This window comes from Hyperoodon ampullatus (genome assembly GCF_949752795.1).
Source record: "Hyperoodon ampullatus genome assembly, chromosome: 12".
Lineage (NCBI taxonomy): Eukaryota > Metazoa > Chordata > Mammalia > Artiodactyla > Ziphiidae > Hyperoodon > Hyperoodon ampullatus.
This window is the reverse complement of record NC_136925.1, coordinates 79,740,195-79,760,720: the sequence shown is the minus strand read 5'-3', so window position 1 is coordinate 79,760,720 and position 20,526 is coordinate 79,740,195. Positions and strand designations below refer to the sequence as shown.

General features: G+C 41.2%; 1 protein-coding gene across 1 annotated transcript in view; it reads left to right on the top strand.

The window, feature by feature from the left end:
• Positions 1-20,526, top strand: part of TMEM242 (transmembrane protein 242) — a gene marked incomplete at both ends in the record, with an annotated part of 47,118 nt that overhangs the window by 11,319 nt on the left and 15,273 nt on the right. The window contains one exon of the mRNA XM_079716359.1: positions 4,531-4,668. Coding sequence (XP_079572485.1) covers positions 4,531-4,668 — 138 coding nt within the window. The remainder of the gene's footprint in view (positions 1-4,530; positions 4,669-20,526) is intronic.

Sequence of the window (20,526 nt, the reverse complement as noted above, 5' to 3'; positions counted from 1 at the left end):
GGATCATCTTCACTATCATTATTCTGAATTCTTTTTCTGGAAGGTTTCCTATCTGCACTTCATTTAGTTGTTTTTCTGGTGTTTTATCTTGTTCCTTCATCTGGTACATAATTCTCTGCCTTCTCATTTTGTCTGTTTTTCTGTGAATGTAATTTCGTTCCACAGGGTGCAGGATTGTAGTTCTTTTTGCTTCTGCTCTCTGCCCTCTCGTGGATGAGGCTATCTAAGAGGCTTGTGAAAGTTTCCTGATGGGAGGGACTGGTGGTTGGTACAGCTGTGTTTTGCTCTGGTAGGCAGGGCTCAGTAAAACTTTAAAATTGCTGATGGGTGGGGCTGAGTTCCCTCCCTGTTGGTTGTTTGGCCTGAGGTGACCCAGCACTGGAGCCTACAGGCTCTTTGGTGGGTCCAGTGGTGGACTCTGGGAGGGGTCACGCCAATGAGTACCTCCCAGAACTTCTACTGGCAGTGTCCTTGTCCCTATGGTGAGCCACAACAGCCCCCCGCCTTTGCAGGAGACCCTCCAACATTAGCAGGTAGGTCTGGTTCAGTCTCCTATGGGAGACTGCTCCTTCCCCTGGGTCCCGATGTGCATGCTACTTTGTGTGTGCCCTCCAAGAGTGGAGTCTCTGTTTCCCCCAGTCCTTTGAAGTCCTGCAGTCAGATCCCCGCCAGCCTTCACAGTCTTATTCTCTGGGAATTCCTCCTCCTGTTGCTGGACCCCCAGGTTGGGAAGCCTGATGTGGGGCCCAGAACCTTCACTCCAGTGGGTGGACTTCTGTGGTATAACTGTTCTCCAGTTTGTGAGTCACCCACCCAGCAGTTATGGTATTTGATTTTATTGTGATTGCGCCCCTCCTACCGTCTCATTGCAGCTTCTCCTTTGTCTTTGGATGTGGGGTATCTTTTTTGGTGAGTTCCAGTGTCTTCCTGTCGATGATTGTCCAGCAATTAGTCGTGATTCCGGTGCTCTTGCAAGAGGGAGTGAGTGCACGTCCTTCTACTCTGCCATCTGGAACCAATTTCCAGATGAGGGAAATTTTAGTAAGTTTAAAAGCATTAGAATGCATTTTTGACCAAAAACAAACAATAAGCAAAATAAAAGGATAAAAGCAAACCAAACTAGGGAGATATGATAGCACATATGATAGGTATAAGGGCTTCAAAGAACATTAATATAGAAAGAATATACAAATCAGAAAGCTTTAAATGGACAAATAACATGAATATGCAATTCAAAAGATGTGAACATTGGCTTATAATGACTTGGACAAATACTCATTCTCAGTAACAATAGAAATGTAAGTTATAAATAGTCTTATATAAATTTCAAAGGTTTCTTTTTTTATGTTTTTATTTTTACTGAGACCATCTAATGCAGGCCAACTTGAAATGGTCCTCATAAAACAGCATTGTAACTTAGAACAACCTTTTGAAAAACAGTTTGTAGTGTTTATCAGCTTATAAAATATTCATGCTTCTCCACTTAATAATTCTACTTTGAGGAATTTTCCCCAAGGACTTTATCAGAAATGCAAGTCAGTGTTTAGGCACAAAGAAGTTTTTAATATAAAAAATTAATATAAAAAAGTGAAACTAGCATACATTAATAACAAAGGCTAAGTAAATTATGATAAATCAGTGCTGTGTAACCAGTAAAAATATTTGAGTTTTTGACACAATGAGAGGATGAAAGTTGAAGATTAAAAACATTTTAATGGTGTTAAGTTGTTTTTAAAATGTCCACAATCAGAAAGAGAGAGAATATGTCAAAATGTTTAACATGGTTTACTGGATAATAAAATGGAGGTTTTTTTCATTCATTCTTATGCTTTCTCATACATACCAAATTTTCCACAATGATATATAATCAGAAAAAAATAAGATACAACTTTTGCAGAAGTTCAAGTTTTTATTGTTTCTGACTATTTTTGTTTGTTGATGTTTAATGTGTTTTAGCAGACAGGCTCACAGGGAAAAATAATAAATTCTTAATATTTCCTAAATTCTGCAGCCTCCTTTAAAAAATTTTTAAGATAAATTACATTTCATATTCAGGTCAAACTATGGGAATAAGTGAATGCCCCTTGGTTACATTTCAAGTAGGCCCATAAGTATTATCACTTCTTTCTCTACTTCCAGTAGTGTAAATATTTGAATTATCCTAAGTAATGATGTTTTTATTCTAATTTACACTATGATTTATTTCCACTTAAAAAGAGACTTTCACTTACATTTTGTATTGTGTTGTATTTAGAATCAGAAGTGATAAATGACTGAATGGCAAATTCCACTTAGTCTGTAAAGCCAGGCTGCTGAAGTGCTCTAGCTTTTATAAGCCATGAAACCTTGAACAAGTTATTTAATCTCTCTCTACCTTAGTTGGTCTTTAGTAAAATGAGGATAATAGTACATGTCTCACAGAGTAAGGTGAAGTAAAATGCTTAATGAATTACTATATGCAAAATGCTTTAAACAGTGCTTGTCATATAGTAAGGGAGCAATATATATATAATTATGTGCATATATATATATATATAATTATTAACTGTGATATAGTATTTGGAAATACAGGATCCCTGGGAGATTGCAGTCCTGCAATCTTATTTAAAAATTAATCTCATTTAAAAATAAGATTAGGGGCTTCCCTGGTGGCGCAGTGGTTGAGAGTCTGCCTGCCGATGCAGGGGACACGGGTTCGTGCCCCGGTCCGGGAAGATCCCACATGCCGCGGAGCGGCTGGGCCGGTGAGCCACAGCCGCTGAGCCTGTGCGTCCAGAGCCTGTGCTCTGCAACGGGAGAGGCCACAACAGTGAGAGGCCCATGTACCGCAAAAAAAAAAAAAATTAAAAAAAATAAGATTAATGGTCCTTTAACAGTATAAGGAAAAATGTGGCTTTGGTCCTTCTGATCAATGTAATTTAATCGTTAGTAGCAATAGTAAAAAGAAACATTTAGCATGTGAATGCCACTTGTGCAGTTTTATTCATGAAACAATAGATATGGAAAAAGAACTCACCACATCCATAGAATATCACCATACTTTACAAAAAATTAAATTAGCTCCTTTCATGTTGTCAGAGCTTTACTGTTTTGTTGTTTTCTTATTATGAGCTCCTTCTAACCTAAATTAGTAGACACTAACCCTAGATATTGTCCTCCAATGAGTGTCTGACCAGTGTAGTGGAGGAGTATCTTTTTTACTTCAGAGTTTAAATCTTTAAATAAAAATACACTGTCAACTTACATTTTAAATTACTAAGTCATGGAGCTTCCCTGGTGGTGCAGTGGTTAAGAATCTGCCTGCCAATGCAGGGGACATGGGTTCCAGCCCTGCTCCAGGAAGATCCCACATGCCGCGGAGCAACTAAGCCTGTGCACCACAGCTACTGAGCCTGCGCTCTAGAGCCCACGAGCCACAACTACTGAGCCCACACACCGCATCTACTGAAGCCTGTGTGCTCTAGAGCCTGTGCTCGGCAACAAGAGAAGCCCACACACCGCAACGAAGAGTAGCCCCCGCTCGCCGCAACTAGCGGAAGCCTGCACGCAGCAACGAAGACCCAACACAGCCAAAAATAATAAATAAATAAAAATAAATAAATTCATAAATTACTAAGTCATGGAATTGGAAGAGACTTTAGAAATTAGTACACCATTCCTCCCAGTATATTTTTACAGTGCACCTACCCCTCCCCCAACCTCAGCACATTTCGTAATGGGGGCAGTTATTCTTTTTTTTTCCTTTGGCCTCGCCCGCAGGATCTCACTTCCATAATCGCAGGCCACAGCCATGAAAGCCTGGAATTCTAACCACTAGGCCACCAGGGATCTCCCTCGGTTATTCCTTTTTGAAGTGCTCATTGCATTCTTATTCTTCTCTAGTCAAGTTCGTTATGCTGATAGTCTGAAAGTTGTTCAATTAGTATAATTGTAGATTTTTACCTTAATATTATATCTTGAAACTTGGGAGGAGGGTTACTGTTTTTTTTCTAGTTTCTTATTAATTGTTGCCAGGAGCTGAATTTCTACTGTATGTCAGGCATCTTGCATAAATATTTAGAAGTCCTCACAATGAGTTATATCACAAGTCTTTTCTCAAATTTAGATTTAGCACACCTCTTCCAGGAAGCTTTCCTTAAAACTTCCCCTTCTTGCAGGTAGATGAGGTGTCCTCCTCCTCTGGGTGCCCTGTATGTATATGCAGTGCTGTCGTTGCCCTTTCCACTGAGATCATAATTTACTTCTAGTTGTCTGTGTTTCCCCCCTCCCTCACCAGGTCTTAAGTGTCCTGTCAGAAAGAAGTTGCTCTGTGTACCTAGCACGGATCTTGGCACGGTGCCTTGCACACTCAAATGTTTGTCAGAGCAGTTGTGACTTAAATCATGCAGTTATTAAGTGCATTAACTTGGGTTGGTCTGGCTTCCTAATGTCATGGTGCTGACACAGGGAGTCATTAATTTCAAACAGTTTCCAAGTATTTATTCTTTCAGAATGACGATTTTTACCAGAACCTTTGTGTCTTCATTGCAGGGAAGTGTGGCCACGGCTGCCTTACCGGAGAGCGGGTCTTCCCTTGCCTTGCGAGCCCTGGGGTGGGGCTCACTTTATGCCTGGTGTGGGGTTGGTGTGATCAGCTTCGCAGTCTGGAAGGCTTTAGGAGTTCACAGCGTAAGTAACTGCGGTCCTATAATTGGTATCTGGAGTGTTTATTCTACTTTGTGCGGTCTAAATCTTCCAGATTTTCAAATTTGCATACAGTTTATTCACTATCTTGTGAAGTGATGACAGAGAATTGACTAAATTTTTACTAATAATTAGGCAGCTTCTCATTACTAGTAAATCATATAAATAATTTAAATATATAAGGGTGGTGAAACTTCAAATATAATTAAGTAATGACTAATGCATAGCATATGTTCGTTCTGTATAAATTTGTGGGAGCTACTTGTTCAGTAAAATAATTTGGAACAGCTTTCTATGCTGTTTGACATCCATATATATAACCATCGTTGTAAAATAAAGCATTTTAAAATTATTATTTAAATTATTAATGTGTTTACACATTATTTGAGAAAGAGCCTAGTACCTGTGTGTGTGTAACTTATACTCCAAGCTAAAAAGTGTACATTCGGAACATTTGGCTTCTTTTTACGTAAACTACTGGTAGGATGTTCTGTGGACCAGGCTCTTTGTGACAGGTGAGAATTGGTGGTGGTTTAGAATGGGTGGCAGAAGTAGAGTGGATGAAAAGAGGTTCTGGATAGATTTCGAAGGTAGGGGCAACAAGGACTTGTTATAAATTGAATGTGGGAGGTGAGAGGAAAAGTCAAGTCAAGGGTGTCTCCAGGCTTTTGGTCTGAACGACTGGAAAATGTATGGGACCCGTGTGAAAGGAGCAGATATTAGGGGATCATGTCAGGGGCTCAGTCGGGACTTATGAGTTTGAGGTAGATTTTAGATAGCCAAGTGGAGAGTCAAGTAAGCAGTTAGATATAGAAGTTGGAATTCAGGGGACAGGTCAAAGTGAAGATCTAACTCAGTATATGGATAGTATTTAAACCATGAGATCAGATGAGCTCACATAGGCAGTGAATGGAGAGAGAAAAGAGAAGAGGTCTGAGGAAGGAGCTCTTGGTTTAGGAGCTCCTAAGGTTTAGAGGTTGAGGAATGAGGAGAAGGTTTCCCTGCTGGAGAAGCAGGGGTAACCAGGAGAATGGTGACTTGGATGCCAGGTGAAAAAACATCTTTCAAGGAGGAGGATGCTGGGTATAAGTCATGTAAGATGAGAACTGGTAGTTCACTGAGATGTGGTGGTCATTGGTGGGTAAAGCCTGAGTGGAGTGGATCGAAGGAGAATGGAGGAGAGAGCTTGGAGGCAGTGTGTATGGGCAAGTCTTGAGTTTTGCTGTAAAGAGAAAGAAAGAAATGGGGTCATAGCTAGAAGGGGGAATGGGATCAAGAGAGGTTTTTTTTGTTTTTTTTTAAAGTTGGGAGAATTAACAGCATGTGTGTGTGCTGATAGGAGTGATTCAGTGGAGGGGGGAATTGACGCAAGGGAGAGGGAATTGCTGGAGTAATAGGTATTATTATTATTGAATTTTTCACATTTAGTTTAATCATAACTACATAGGCATTATTGTACTTTTCACTTAAAATATACTGATAGACAAACAGATGTTGCTTTTTTCCTAGTCTGAGTAACCTTTATTTTTTAAGTAACTGCCTGCTAGTCATTGCTAGTAACAATAAAGTAGGATTACTTGAAAAAAGTTAGAAAACCCATGACTGAAGATTTTTGATGATTTTTATTGTTACCTCAATTTTGCTTTGACCAATATAAAATCTCTTCTTCCATTTCAGGCATTGTGCCAGACATTTTAGACATAGCAGATTATTTAATCCTCACAACAACTATGAAGTAGGTGTTAATATCCCCCATTCTCTAAATGAGGAAATAGGGACTCAGGTTAAGTCACACAGCTTGTAATTGGCAGAGTCAAGATTTGAAGCTAAGTCCGATGGTCTGCAGAACCTGGTTCGTTTTCAATGTTTCCTCCCTTAGCTAAGGTGGGAAATAAAGGAGTAGGTGGAAGGGGCAAGAGGAAGGAGGTAGTGAATCTGGTTTTGGCTGTGGAATGCTCCACACCGTCTTGATCATTGGACAGGTTTTACTGGGTGTCTTCAGTGTGGACCTCCCAACATCACAATTGACTTCAGTCTCGTATAGGACCAGCCATTCTTTTCTCATATGAGAGCAGTTATTTGAAAACAAATGGAAAAGATTGGGAGGAAATATGTTTGGTGATAATATGTGAAAGAATTATGGGCGTGTGGGTGAGTTTTGTATTTTACTTTTCTGTGTAATTCTTCAATATGTATTGCTTTGACAATAATACTGCTTTTAAAAAAATAGTCCTAGATTTTATTTTTATTAATTTATGCTGACTATAAAGCACCACTGCCTAGGAGTACACGAAACTTCCTTGACTACATATGAAATCTGCTTTGGGGGAGGGGCATGCAAATAATAATAAAGTTATTAAGCTTTTGGTTTCTATAAAAATGACGGTCTGTTAGTACTTCACATTGAGTGCATGGAATTGATAGGTAATGTTTCTAGAGTTTAGTAATGTAGGTCATAAATTGAGTAGTAAAGTTTTAAGGTATTTGAAAATATGAACAGTCTTTGATTTAGAAGAGTCATAATGAATCAATCCAAATTTTCATAGACCAACAAAATTAGGTTATTTAAATTAAATTATATGCTTGAGAACTTGGGCTTTATGGGCTAGACTGTGCTATTTTAGTTTCTAGAATGTGAAATTTTTTGTTTTATGGCACTGATAGGATTATTACCTAAATAAAATATTTGGGGGTGGGATTCTTTTCTGATTGGCACTATTGAATGTATGGAGACTTGGAATCCTTTTATATTGCATCTTCATGTCTTTAACCAAAAAGAGAGACTGCAAATAACCTCTCCCTACTGGTAAGTCATTAGGCATATCAGTTTGATTTCCACATCTGAGAAGTCTCACAGAAAAATGAACCCACTGATACTTTTTTAGGACACATCTTTTAAAAGTAGTCGTGTTTATTAATTTGTTTATTCAAAAGACATTTGTGGGCCTACCCTGAGCCTGGCAGTGAACTAAAACAGCGCTCCCCAGTGGACTGTTAGTATGTAAGGCATAGGTTTTTAAGCGTTATGGGTGACTTTCCAAGGAAATTCTTATTATATGACCCTGCCTTGAGGCTTGTGGAGAGCAATGTGGTATATTTCGGTTCTGCATTTAGAGAGGTTTTTTTTTTTAATTTATTATTTTATTTTTTTTAATTTTTGGCTGCGTTGGGTCTTTGTTGCTGCGCACGGGCTTTCTCTAGTTGCGGTGAGCGGTGTCTACTCTTCGTTGCAGTGCACGGGCTTATCATTGTTGTGGCTTCTCTTGTTGCAGAGCACGGGCTCTAGGCGTGCGGGCTTCAGTAGTTGTGGCACGTGGGCTCAGTAGTTGTGGCTTGTGGGCTCTAGAGCGCAGGCTCAGTAGTTGTGGCACACGGGCTTAGTTGCTCCGCAGCATGTGGGATCTTCCCGGACCAGGACACGAACCCGTGTCCCCTGCATCGGCGGACAGACTCTCAACCACTGCGCCACCAGGGAAGCCCCCAGTGATGAACTTTTATCACTGTTTACTTCCTCTCATTAGGAAATGTCATGTGTCTATGAGGAATGAAAAGTTTTAGTCAGAAAATGTTGTGCAAAAATGGTTGCGGTCTGTGCACTTAGTAAGTAATTGAGATGATCATCCTAGATAGATGCATGTAAATCAGAATCAATTCCAGTGTCGAAATAGTTGAATTGTATTAAATCTCCAATGTAAACCAGTTCCATAGAAAAGGGTGCCATCTAGTGGCTGACCAAGAGCAGCTTGCATTCCCTATTTTAATTCACAGCTACATCTGCTGGCTGAAAAGCTTAAAGCAAAGCTTTTCAGTTTATTAGAAATATTTTGGATTTACTCTTTGTTTATTCATTATTAGTGCAGAATTTCATTCACATGGGACATGTTTAATACATCATATATAAATAAAAAATTTTAATTTACACAATGGTAGATCATTTATTTATTTATTTATTTATTTATTTATTTTATTTATTTTTTTTTTGCGGTACGCGGGCCTCTCACTGTTGTGGCCTCTCCCATTGCGGAGCACAGGCTCCGGACGCGCAGGCTCAATGGCCATGGCTCACGGGCCCAGCCGCTCCGCGGCATGTGGGATCTTCCCAGACCGGGGCACGAACCTGTGTCCCCTGCATCGGCAGGCAGACTCTCAACCACTGCGCCACCAGGGAAGCCCAAGATCATTTAATCAGAGGTTCCAAAAAAGGAGAGCTAGTGGAAGCTGTCTTGTCAGCCAACTGTAGCAGATCAGGCTGCCCAGGATTTAAAATGGGACCCTGCCTGCCTTAGCGTAGGAATCAGTGCAGGTCCAGCCTGGCATCGCCACACCAGCTCCACCCTGCTGACCAGCCATGGGCATGGCTTGATTGCTCAGAATGGGTTCATCACTTACTTTGAATTATGATATTTTATCATGTGGTTATGATCGAGGCAGCATTAATTTTATAACAGGAACTGAATTGTGAAAAGAATGAACATTTCCTATGGGTTCATGGCTCCCTATTGCAGCTGTGCACATGATCCTGGTGCATTCGGGCCATGTGAGTGCACAACATGGTGATGTGATTAGATTGTTTATTAGGGCAGATGTTTTAAGTTTAGAGAATAGTGGAGATAAATGCTCTTCAGGCAGTAAGGGCGTCAGTGATACTAACTGGTAATCCCCCAGTTGTCAAAAGAAAAAACCATGCCACCTACAGTTATTTACATGTTAAAACTTTTTTACCTTTTATTATTTATAGTAGGTATTGAGCAAGAGGTTGAGCATATTTATGGTTAGGCTGTCTTGTTTTTTTTTTTTCTTCCCTTTGAAGGAAAAACATTAGGTGTATAAAAAATTCCTGATAGATATGATTGGAATTGCTATAGCTTTTTATGCCCAATGGACCCGTGTTCTGCCTTTGTTTGAAGTTATCCCAAAATACTGGTTAGAATCACCCACTGCTAACATTTACTGTGGTTGTGTTAGAATATATTCATGATACCTGGCGTAGTTAAATTTGCATGTCGTTTATAGTTGTCTTCACAGGAGCTAAAACATCGATAGAAATAAAACCATGAATGGAAACATTCTCAGTTATTGTAAAATACTTTAAGTTGTCTAGAGATTTAAATTTTAAAATTAACTCTTATAAATGGAGGTTTTTTTAACCATGGGATAAGAGGTATTTGTTTTTATTTACATATATTGGTGTTTATTTTCAAAGAAAAAATATATTTAGGACCTTTTTTTTTTTTTTTTTTTTTTTTTTTTGTGGTACGCGGGCCTCTCACTGTTGTGGCCTCTCCCGTTGCGGAGCACAGGCTCCGGATGCGCAGGCTCAGCAGCCATGGCTCACGGGCCCAGCCGCTCCGCGGCATATGGGATCCTCCCAGACCGGGGCACGAACCCGTATCCCCTGCATCGGCAGGCGGACTCTCAACCACTGCGCCACCAGGGAGGCCCTTAGGACCTTTTTTAAACAAAAATGGGTTTTAAAAAATTTGTTTGTTTATTTATTTATTTGTTTGTTGGCTGCATTGGGTCTTCGTTGCTGCACGTGCTTTCTCTAATTGCGGCGAGCGGGGGCTACTCTTCATTGCGGTGTGTGGGCTTCTTATCGGGGTGGCTTCTCTTGTTACAGAGCAGAGGCTCTAGGCTTGCGGGCTTCAGTAGTTGTGGCTCACGGGCTCTAGAGCGCAGGCTCAGTAGTTGTGGCGCACGGACTTAGCTGCTCCATGGCATGTGGGATCTTCCCGGACCAGGGCTCGAACCCGTGTCCCCTGCATTGGCAGGCGGATTCTTAACCACTGTGCCATCAGGGAAGCTCATGGCTATTTTTTGGTAAAAAAAAAAAGAAAAAAAAATACACACACACACACACACACACACACACATATGTACTCATTGTTTGAAAAGAAAAAATCAGTGTAGAAAAGGTCAAAAACAAAAATCACCAAAGATCTCCCTGAATTGTAATCACTTATTATAGTAGGAACACCCTTGTAGAGCTTCTATAGGCATGCTCATATAATCATATATAAATACTGTTTTACTGTACTACTGTGAGACTTTTTTTCGCTGAATAGTCATAAGAACATCTTTGCACAGTGGAGTATACGAATCTCCATCACTTTTAATGGCTACATGGTACTCAATTGTATGTTATAATTTACTTAATCGGTCTCCAGCCAACAGCATTTAGATTGTAATTTTTCACTATCAAACACCATAGTGAACCTCTGTAGGCATACATCTTTTTGTACTGTTCTTTGTCAAGAAATGTGTTCTAAAGACAGAAGATGCTATTGTTGAATCAAAGTGTATTTTTAAAATGTTTTTGATATTTGTTGCTAAATGGCCTTCCAGGAAAGTTTATACAATTTAGAAGATACCAGCAATGTATACAAGTTTACTAGCACCCTTGCCATTAGTAGCTTTTATTACTCTGAAATTTTTGCCAATCCGATACATGGAAAATTTCTTCCTTTATTGTGTCTCTCTGAAGCTGCTGTAAAGGCTTTTATGGAAATAATCTGTGACTGGAGTCACGAATACTCTCCAGCCCCTGTCTTGCCTCCTCATCTAATATGGGTTGCTTTTTTCTCAAAAGGCCAGACTTCTTTTTCTTTAAAAAACTAAAAGTAAAACATGTTAAAACATACATATTTTAAATATTTCTCTAAAAAGTGTCATTTGACTTTCCTCTTCAAAGAAAGATGTTTTTTAAATTCTTCTCCATTATGGTTCATCACATGATGTTGACTAGAGCTCCCTGTGCTGTACAGCAGGACCTCGTGGCTTATGCATTCTCTGTGTAATAGTTTGCACTTGCTAATCCCAAACTCCCGGTCCCTCCCTCCCCCACAACCGCAAGGCTGTTCACTATGTCTGTGAGTCTGTTTCTGTTTCGTAGATAAGTTCATTTGTGTCATTTTAGATTCCACATGTAAGTGATAGCATATGGTATTTGTCTTTCTCTTTCTGACTTTGCTTAGTATGATCATCTCTAGGTCCATCCATGTTGCTGCATATGACATTACTTCATTCTTCTTAATGGCTGAGTAATATTCCATTGTACATATATATACATCTTCTTTATCCATTCATCTGTTGATGGACATTTAGGTTGTTTCCATGTCTTGGCTACTGTAAATAGTACTGCTGTGAACATAGGGGTGCATGTATCTTTTTTTTTTTTTTGCGGTATGTGGGCCTCTCACTGTTGTGGCCTCTCCCGTTGCGGAGCACAGGCTCCGGACACGCAGGCTCAATGGCCATGGCTCATGGGCCAAGCCGCTCCGCGGCATGTGGGATCCTCCCAGACCGGGGCACGAACCCGTGTCCCCTGCATCGGCAGGCGGACTCTCAACCACTGCGCCACCAGGGAAGCCCCATGTATCTTTTTGAATTACAGTTTTGTCCTGAAATATTCCCAGGAGTGGGATTGCTGGATCATATGCCAGCTCTATTTTTAGTTACTTGTGGAACTTCCATACGGTTCTCCATAGTGGCTGCACCAGTTTACATTCCCACCAACAGTGCAAGAGGGTTCCCTTTTCTCCACACCCTCTCCAGCATTTATTATTTGTAGACTTCTTGATGATGGCCATTCTGACTGGTGTGAGGTGATACCTTATTGTAGTTTTGATTTTCATTTCTCTAATAATTAGCAATGTTGAGCATCTTTTCATGTGCCTATTGGCCATCTGTATGTATTATAAGAAAGATCTTTTTTTTTTTTTTTTTTTTTTGCGATACACGGGCCTCTCACTGTTGTGGCCTCTCCCGTTGCGGAGCACAGGCTCCGGACGCGCAGGCTCAGCGGCCATGGCTCACGGGCCCAGCCGCTCCGCGGCATGTGGGATCTTCCCGGACCGGGGCACGAACCCGTGTCTCCTGCATCGGCAGGCGGACTCTCAACCACCGCGCCACCAGGGAAGCCCTAAGAAAGATCTTTTAAAGGAAGTAATATTATACCTTATCTCTGAGACAGTGGTGAATGCACTCTAATAAAATTTATTTTCTCTAGCTCTTTTTTGTAGCTGTTGCTAGGCAAACTTTTATATTAATATTTAGGCTCACTTCTTAATTACCTTATGACCAGCTTGAGTACTTTTGCTAATTACAGTCAAATTTCTTTTACTTTTTGCTAATTTCAGTTTTTACTAACATTCTGGTGTATCTCATATTAAATACATTTAGTCTTACACCGTGTTTACTTATTTCAAATGAAAGCAGCATTGTAGGGTGAATGCTTGAACCCCACATGTAAAATAAAACTATGGAAAAGCTTAAAAATTTTTAACTTCTAAGATATCTAAGAAGGAAATACACTTCATGCTGTATACTTTTCATTGGTTTAGGTCAAAGATTAAAAACAAATTGGAGTCTCCTGGCAGATTGTTTACTGGTAGCCACTTGTGAGTGGTCTGCAGGGGAAGTCTGAAGCACGGCTGAAACGTTTCGCTCTGGGTCTTCGCCTAATCTAATTTCAGTGCTTCCAAAGATTTCTACCAGCTCCGCCCCCAGGAAGAAAGCTTCAGTTTCTTATTCTGACTGCCTTATGTCAGCAGCCGCCGCCTTGCTTCCTCTTCCTGATGGTACTTCCTAGACCGCCCAGAACGCGGTCGTCATGATCTTGCAGAGATAGCTCCATCTGTCAAGCCCTCGGGCCTTCAAACAGCTTAAGCGTTGAAGAATATTTTTCCTGGAATCACTTTTAAATTAATTGGAAGTGGCACTGTGCATCAGTTAAATTCAGGTCTGAGGTGACAAGAACATCTCTATACTCCTTATTTCCCATTCCATTGCAGCTCTAATGGGCTTGGCATCCCGGTGGTGAGAGGTACTCCGTGTGAATGTGAAGGAGCAATTTGGTGACACAGAGACCGAATCAAAGGGACTTGCTCAGTTTTAAATGGGACATAATGACTGATGTACTTTCCCTTATTTTTTTTTTGCCAAGGGTTGGGGGAAATCAGCCGTTTTGGCGTATTGCCAAGATTCCTCTTTAAAAACCTACCCGTTTCCTTTTACAAGTAAAATAGGGCCCCAAGCATCTTATAAAGCATTTTATAAAGTAAGAATGTGCAACACTTACCAGGAAAGATAAGCTCTGCCATAAAAGCCTTCTTGTTCCAGGCCTGACACAAATCAGGCTTAATCACCTCAAGAATGTTCCCAGTCTCACTCCACTGGAGGGAAGGTAGCTTTGATTTCACTTGCGTTTTCTTATTGAGCATAGAAAATGGGACTCACATGAGCAGATCTCTCTAACCAAAGCCTCGTGGAGTGCAGACCTGATAGCGCATGCTTTCCCCATAAGCTTTGTTGAAGTATTTCCTGACTGAAATACTTCTAACAATTTTAAGAAGAAATCTTTTTTTTTAATGTGCTGTATATCTTTCCACAACGCAGATTGTGTTGAACATAATTTCACTTTTTCCTGATGACTCAGATATATCAGTTATCATTTGCTTCTGGGCTAACAGATTCTGGGCTTTCATAGTTCTTATTCTTTCTGTACTTCTTCTTCCTGATGCTACTTTGGCTCTTGTTTTTCACCTCCCACCATCCTGTTTACTTCAGGCTCCTTCTTTGCCCTTGTATTTTCTCCACGGTTCTATCCATTCCAGTGGCTTCATCCGCATGCAGACGACTGCCAGGACTGCGTCTTCAGCGAGACCCCTGAGCTCCTAGCTCACGGGCCCGTTTGACTGGACACTGATGCTTGGATGTCCTACCGGTGTGACGCGTGTTTCCACTTGAACTGTCATTTACCCCCCACACACCCATTTCGCCCCCCAACCTACTGCCGGGTCACCCACAGTGAATGGCAATATCATCCATCCTCTAGCAATGCTGCCTGGACGGAAAAGCTGGACTTGATCATGACCACACTCCCTCTCACCCCTGTACCTGATCAGCCACCAAGTCTTGCTCCTCCCCCACCCTCTGTAGCTGGGGCACCTTCCTGCCCCAAGATGCTTATCACAGCTAATGTCCCTTCTCCCTGCCTGCCACCTTGCCCCGTCACAGCCCTTCCCCCACACCACTGCAGGGATGCACTGGCCCTCCTCTCCCCCTCACCTCTGCCTTTCTACCACCATGGGCGAAATATCCATGCTGCGGCCAAAGCCCCACATGCGTGAGGGCATTCAACCGCCTCCCACCCCCATCTGCCCAAGGACCTCGCTCCCATAATTATCCCCAGCCTTTGATGATCATCAGTTTTCCCTCTGCTGCAGTGTGTGGAGACGTGCTCTAGTTTCTCCCGCCTCTAGAAGTCTTCTCTCCGTGTTCCTCACCCTCCTCCAGGTACCAGCCCATTTGCCTGCTTCCCATCACAGAAGAGATTTCTTGAAAAGAGTTGCCTGTGATCACTGTCTCCACTTCCTCTCCTTTCTCTCTCAGTCCAGCTTCTTTCCCAGCACACCCCAAACTGCTGGTGTGGGTCGCCAGTGCCCTCCGTGTTGCCAGGTCCAGGTCTCGTCGCCGTCCTTCTGTGACTTGGCCTCTCAGCAACACCTGACACACGGGAGCACTCTCCCCTCTCTTGGCTTCCACCCCTTCCACCTCGCCAGCCATTTTTGTTCATCTCCTTTTCCGGCTCCTCCCCCGCAGACCTGGAAGTGTTGGCGTGTCCGGTGGCTTCATACTTGCACTCTTCTGTTCTCCATCTGTCCTTCAGTCCTTGGTGCTCTTGCCTAGTCCCTGGCATTAAAAACAATCTGTACAATCTGATAATTTCCAAATACGTAGCTCCAGCCTGACCTTCAGATTTGCCTTGAAACCGCACGTGGTCCATCTCGTCTCACAGGCATGTCAGAGCCCCGCGTCCCAGCCAGAAGTTGTGGTTTCCTCTCCTCCTCCCCAACTTGCTCCTCCCTTAGTCTCTCCCATTTCAGTGAGTGCCACTCCCATCCCCCCAGTCGTTCAAGCCAAAAACCCAGCAGAGAATCATGGTAGATTTTCTCATTTCCCGTCATTCCCTTCACCTAAGCTGTGAGCAAGTCCTGCTTGTTAGCCCAGCTGCTAAACAGAGCCTGGCTCTTTCATCTCTCTCCACCTCCATTCATCTTTTGCCTGGTGTATTGAAACAGTTTCTTGTCTAGTATCTCGGCCTCTCCTTTACTTCCCCTAGAATTTTTTTTCCACGCAGATATTTTTAAAATGTAGGTCAAATCATGTCATTCCTTTATTTAAAAACGCTTCAGCATCTCCTGTTGAGGAAGTCTCACAGGATGTAGCCCCACCTACCTCGCTGACCTCGTCTTGAGCCACCACCATCACCTCTCCCATCCCACGCCCACCTCGCCCTGCCAGGCCCTGGGCCTTCTTGTTCCTTCAGCACTCCAGCCTTACGTCTGCGTAGGGCCTTTCTACCTTTGCCCAGGAAACTCCTTCCCTGGGTCTTTGCAGGGCTGGCTCTGTTGCCATCCAGGGTTTCAACCCAAATTTATTTTACCCCCTCAGAGGAGCTTCCCCAGACCATCTAACTAAAATACAGTAGCCTCTTCATTCCCACCACTCAGTTCCTCTCTGATGTTATCCTGTTTTGTTTTCTTCACGACACTTGTTGCAAAATGAAGTTATATTGACCATTTTAAAATGTTAATCTGTTTTTGCTAAAAGAACATAAATTCTAAGAGTGGAGTTTACCTTGTTCATTGTTGTATCCTCAGCACCTGCACCATGCCTCCTAGCACAGAGGAGGGATTTAGTGAACTCTGTTGGATGAAATCTGATCACACTGCTTCTGTCACTTCAGTGGCACCCTCTTGCCTTGAGAATACATTCCAGGTTCCTTGAAGAGGTTTGTAAGTTCCTGTGTGATCTGGCCCCTGCTTATTCTTTAACTCATTGCTTCTCGACCAGGGCAGGGGAGGTGTGTGTGGCAAATTTGCTGTGTCCCAACCGCCCACCTCCACCCACGACGGAGATTTGGCGTGTCTGGAGGTACTGTCTGGGCCGTCATAAGTACAGGAGAGCTACTGGCATCTAATGGGTAGAGGCCAGGGAAGCTGCTGCACATCCTACAGTGCATAGGACAGGCCCCCAAAGAATGATCTGGTCCAGAATGTCAGGAGTGCTGCAGTTGAGAGCCTAGCTGTGCCTCTAATAAGCCTCTGTCACGGTCAGAGGTCTAGCCGTGCTGAAAGGCCATGTACTTTCTAGCCTCAGAGCCTCGTCTTTGCTGATCCCCCGCCTGGAACACCCCTTTCCTTCTTCACTGTGCCCAGCTGCTGCTGACCCTCTTTGTTGCCCAGATGGAGTCTGGAGGCAAATTAGTTCTTAAACTTTATAACGTGGAGTTAATCTGTTTTGGCAGTTTGGAGTTTATAAAGGTAACTTAAGGTTACCTCAAACTGAAGGTAACTTCCATACACAAAAATATCCTTTGTGTCATTTTTTTTTTTTTAGATGTGTAAATCTGTTGTTACGGAGGACTAGAGTATTATTTCTATTAAGCCAATTGCAGAGAATAAATGAGCTGAATTAGTAAAACAGCACTTATGCAGTTAGAGCCTGTAGCCATAAAGTTAAACTCTCAATTTTTAGGTATGATTTAGGATGTTTAAACACATACTAATGAATATTAATTTCTTTGTTTTTCATGTTTTGTGCCACATTAAAATGATTCCTTTTTAATGATTAATACAAGCAGCTTTCTTACATTGCATTAAAAAGTATGTGTAAGATGATGCCTTTAAAGAATAAGAGTGAGATCTGGCTAACTTATCAGAAGAGCTTGCCAATTCATGTTATAGTATTTGAATACCATAAATAGGAAGTTGGTGCCAGGGTTGCTTTTTGAATGGACATTCTACCTTTATTCTACTCAGTAGACAAAGCTTTGTGGCCCTGCTTTTGTCCTTCCCCCAGCATTCCCAGTATTGCTGACGAAAGAAAATACTTTGAGGTACTGCGATTTGTAAAGATGCCCCACACAAAGATTATGGAGTTAGGTAGATTTTAGTATCTATGAGCAACAGAATCACAGCCCACTAATTTTTTAAAAAACTACAATTTGCATTTTATGAGTTTCAAATCACAAGACTTTTAAAATAATTGTGTTTATATAATGTTCTACTTGCATGCTGGTGAGTTTATAGCTTACAATATTAACACTGCCTTCATTGCATCTTGTTTTTTTTCAAATCAAGGGTTTTGTGCACGGATTATTTTCTTAAAAGTTTTCCATAGAACAAAACATTTTAAATAACTTCAAAGGATAAAAATATTCCTTCTGTCTTTGCATATTTATTTTACTGTGTTTCTAGCACTGTAGACTTTTTTTTTAATTTGTATGTTCTAAGGTGGTAAAGGTGGGCATTAGCTTTGAAAGTAATTAAGAAATCTTTTAGTTTATTCATAGCTTTATCTGAAATTTATGCATCAACCTTGCTAAGAAACCCCAGACAGGCACCATTTTACTTACCCCTTTATTCAGAACTCCAGCACCAGGTGGATTCTCCAGCCCTGCCTTTCCATCTCACTCACCTTTTAGCCCTCTAGCCTTACTTGGCTCAGTTCTGTAGTTATTTCCTCATTCTTTTCTACCACAAACATTTACTGAATCCCTATTCATATACCAAGCTCTGTTCTGGAGGATAGGGATATGCTGTTAAATACAAGGTGATCCCTTTTGCAGTGACAAATTCATAAGTAATTACACTTAACTGTGTGTGATAAATCCTGTAATGGAGAGAGGTACACAGTACACTGGTGGCGGATTTTTAAAAAGTCAATTCTCCTTGGGAGATTGTAGAAGACTTAGGAGAGTGTGGAATATTTGAACTGGACTCCTAGATGGAAAAAGGGCAGAGGGAGCTGGGGATGAGAGTCCAGGTGGAAGGAATAGAGTGACTTAGTTTACAACCATTCTTGGTCCAGACGCTTGCTAGTCATCTTTATTTCCTGCTTCCTCCCTCCTAAGTGGTGTAACCAAAAGTATTATGGCATAATCCTGCCATCAGCTATAATATTATACTGAATTTTGAATAGATAATTTGAATTAGATTTTCCATTCAAAAGGAATAATGAGCCGCCTAAGATAGAAGGTCACTAGGGAGCTGGCTAGCTGTAGTTGGCTTCCCACATCTTCGGGTAGACCTAAGTCATCTGTTCATCTTTTTTAGTTCTTTCCTTCTTATCTCAAGACTTATTATAAATAAAAGGCTGCTTTGTTTGAGATATTTTTATTTTGGAGAGTGTTACTTTTCTCAAAATTGATGTAGTGTGGCTAAGGGGAAAAACTGAAGAGGCAGCTGTCATAGTGATGGTATTTCCGAAGAGGTTCAAACTCTGGAAAGAAAAGGACTGTAGAAAAAAGCCGTCTAACTAAGAGTCTTTATGTCCTTGAATTTCATCCTCAAGAACACTTATAAGAAAAATGACTTGACTGGTCAAAGGAATCACTGTAGGAAAAAGGTGAGAACAGGCATCAGGTTAAAACATTTCAAGCTATGACTGGGATAAAAGAAAGAATAGGATGTCAGCCACCATTAAATAAAGATCATTTAAAGATTCTCCTTTTTCATTTGACAAATGGTGACCATAAATCTGACCATGAGGGTGGAGGGAACGCATGTATGTGGTGCTTTTACCATTTTGTGTGTCACAGAGCTTATACTGTACCATCTAAACAGGGTGCCACCAAGTCACACTGAAACAGGATTGCAGGATCTCCACTGTTGCCACACTTTTATCACCTCTCACCAACTCCTTTGCTTATTGTTGCTCTCTTCCTGGACTGCAGCTCAGTGGCAGAAAGAATGAGAATAGCTTTTCAAGTCCTGAATATAAAATATTTTGTCAAGATTTGGTATTCTAAAATGGAATATATATGTATACACATACACACACACACACACACACATATATATATATATATATATATATATATATATATATATATATATATACATATACACATACAATTTTTTTTTCTGCCTGTGAGGAGGCTGCATGTACCAAGAGCTCCGTTAGGGGAGAACATACTGCTTTCTTGGAATGAGAGGAAAGCTTTGAGGAATCATTACATGGTCAGAATTCTGTTTATATAAGTGAGGAGAAAGTACTATTATTTTTGTTTGGACTTTTATAGTTTATTGGGTTTAAGGGTATATATATATATAAAAATATATATTATATATATATAATATATATATATAAACATATATGTATCAGATGTAAAGTTTTTATTTCCTTAGAAATTTGAAAGGACATTCATAATACCAGAAAACTGCAGAGGAAAGTAAGGTATGCTGATGCCATGTTGTACTAGCTAATATTTTACTACTTTAATCAATAATCTGGTTTGTGCAGTTGGTCAAAATTTGCCATTTTAAGGACACAGAAGATATATCTTCATGCTGGTATCATCACCATCTTTCTACTCGAGAAGTCGTTTTCGATCAGGAGCTTTCCTTTGTCTCGACTGTTTGACTAGCTCACAGTCAGCTCCTGCCCCTTGTCGTCAGGATCCTGCGACTTTCGCAGTCACGGTCGTGACTGGCATAAAGGCAGCGGAAGCCTTTCCAAATATAAGGTTCTCGAACTGGATACAACGGGAAACAGGAGTCCCACTTTTCCAACGGATGCAGGTTAATGGTGCAGGAGGCCATTGGGAGACAAACGATACGCACCTGGTTATTCCTGGCAGGGATACAATTAAGAAAATTTAACCTTATTTTCATCTGTACTTAATGGAAATGTTTTTACTTGGCATATGTAGTGAAAACAGAAAATCAGTAATCCCAAGGATCTGGGTTGGCTCATTATACATGCTAAGTAGTGGAGAGAATTCGAGTTCTTAAAATTTTAACTCCAGAACTCATTTGCGAGAGGAGCCCTTCTGCG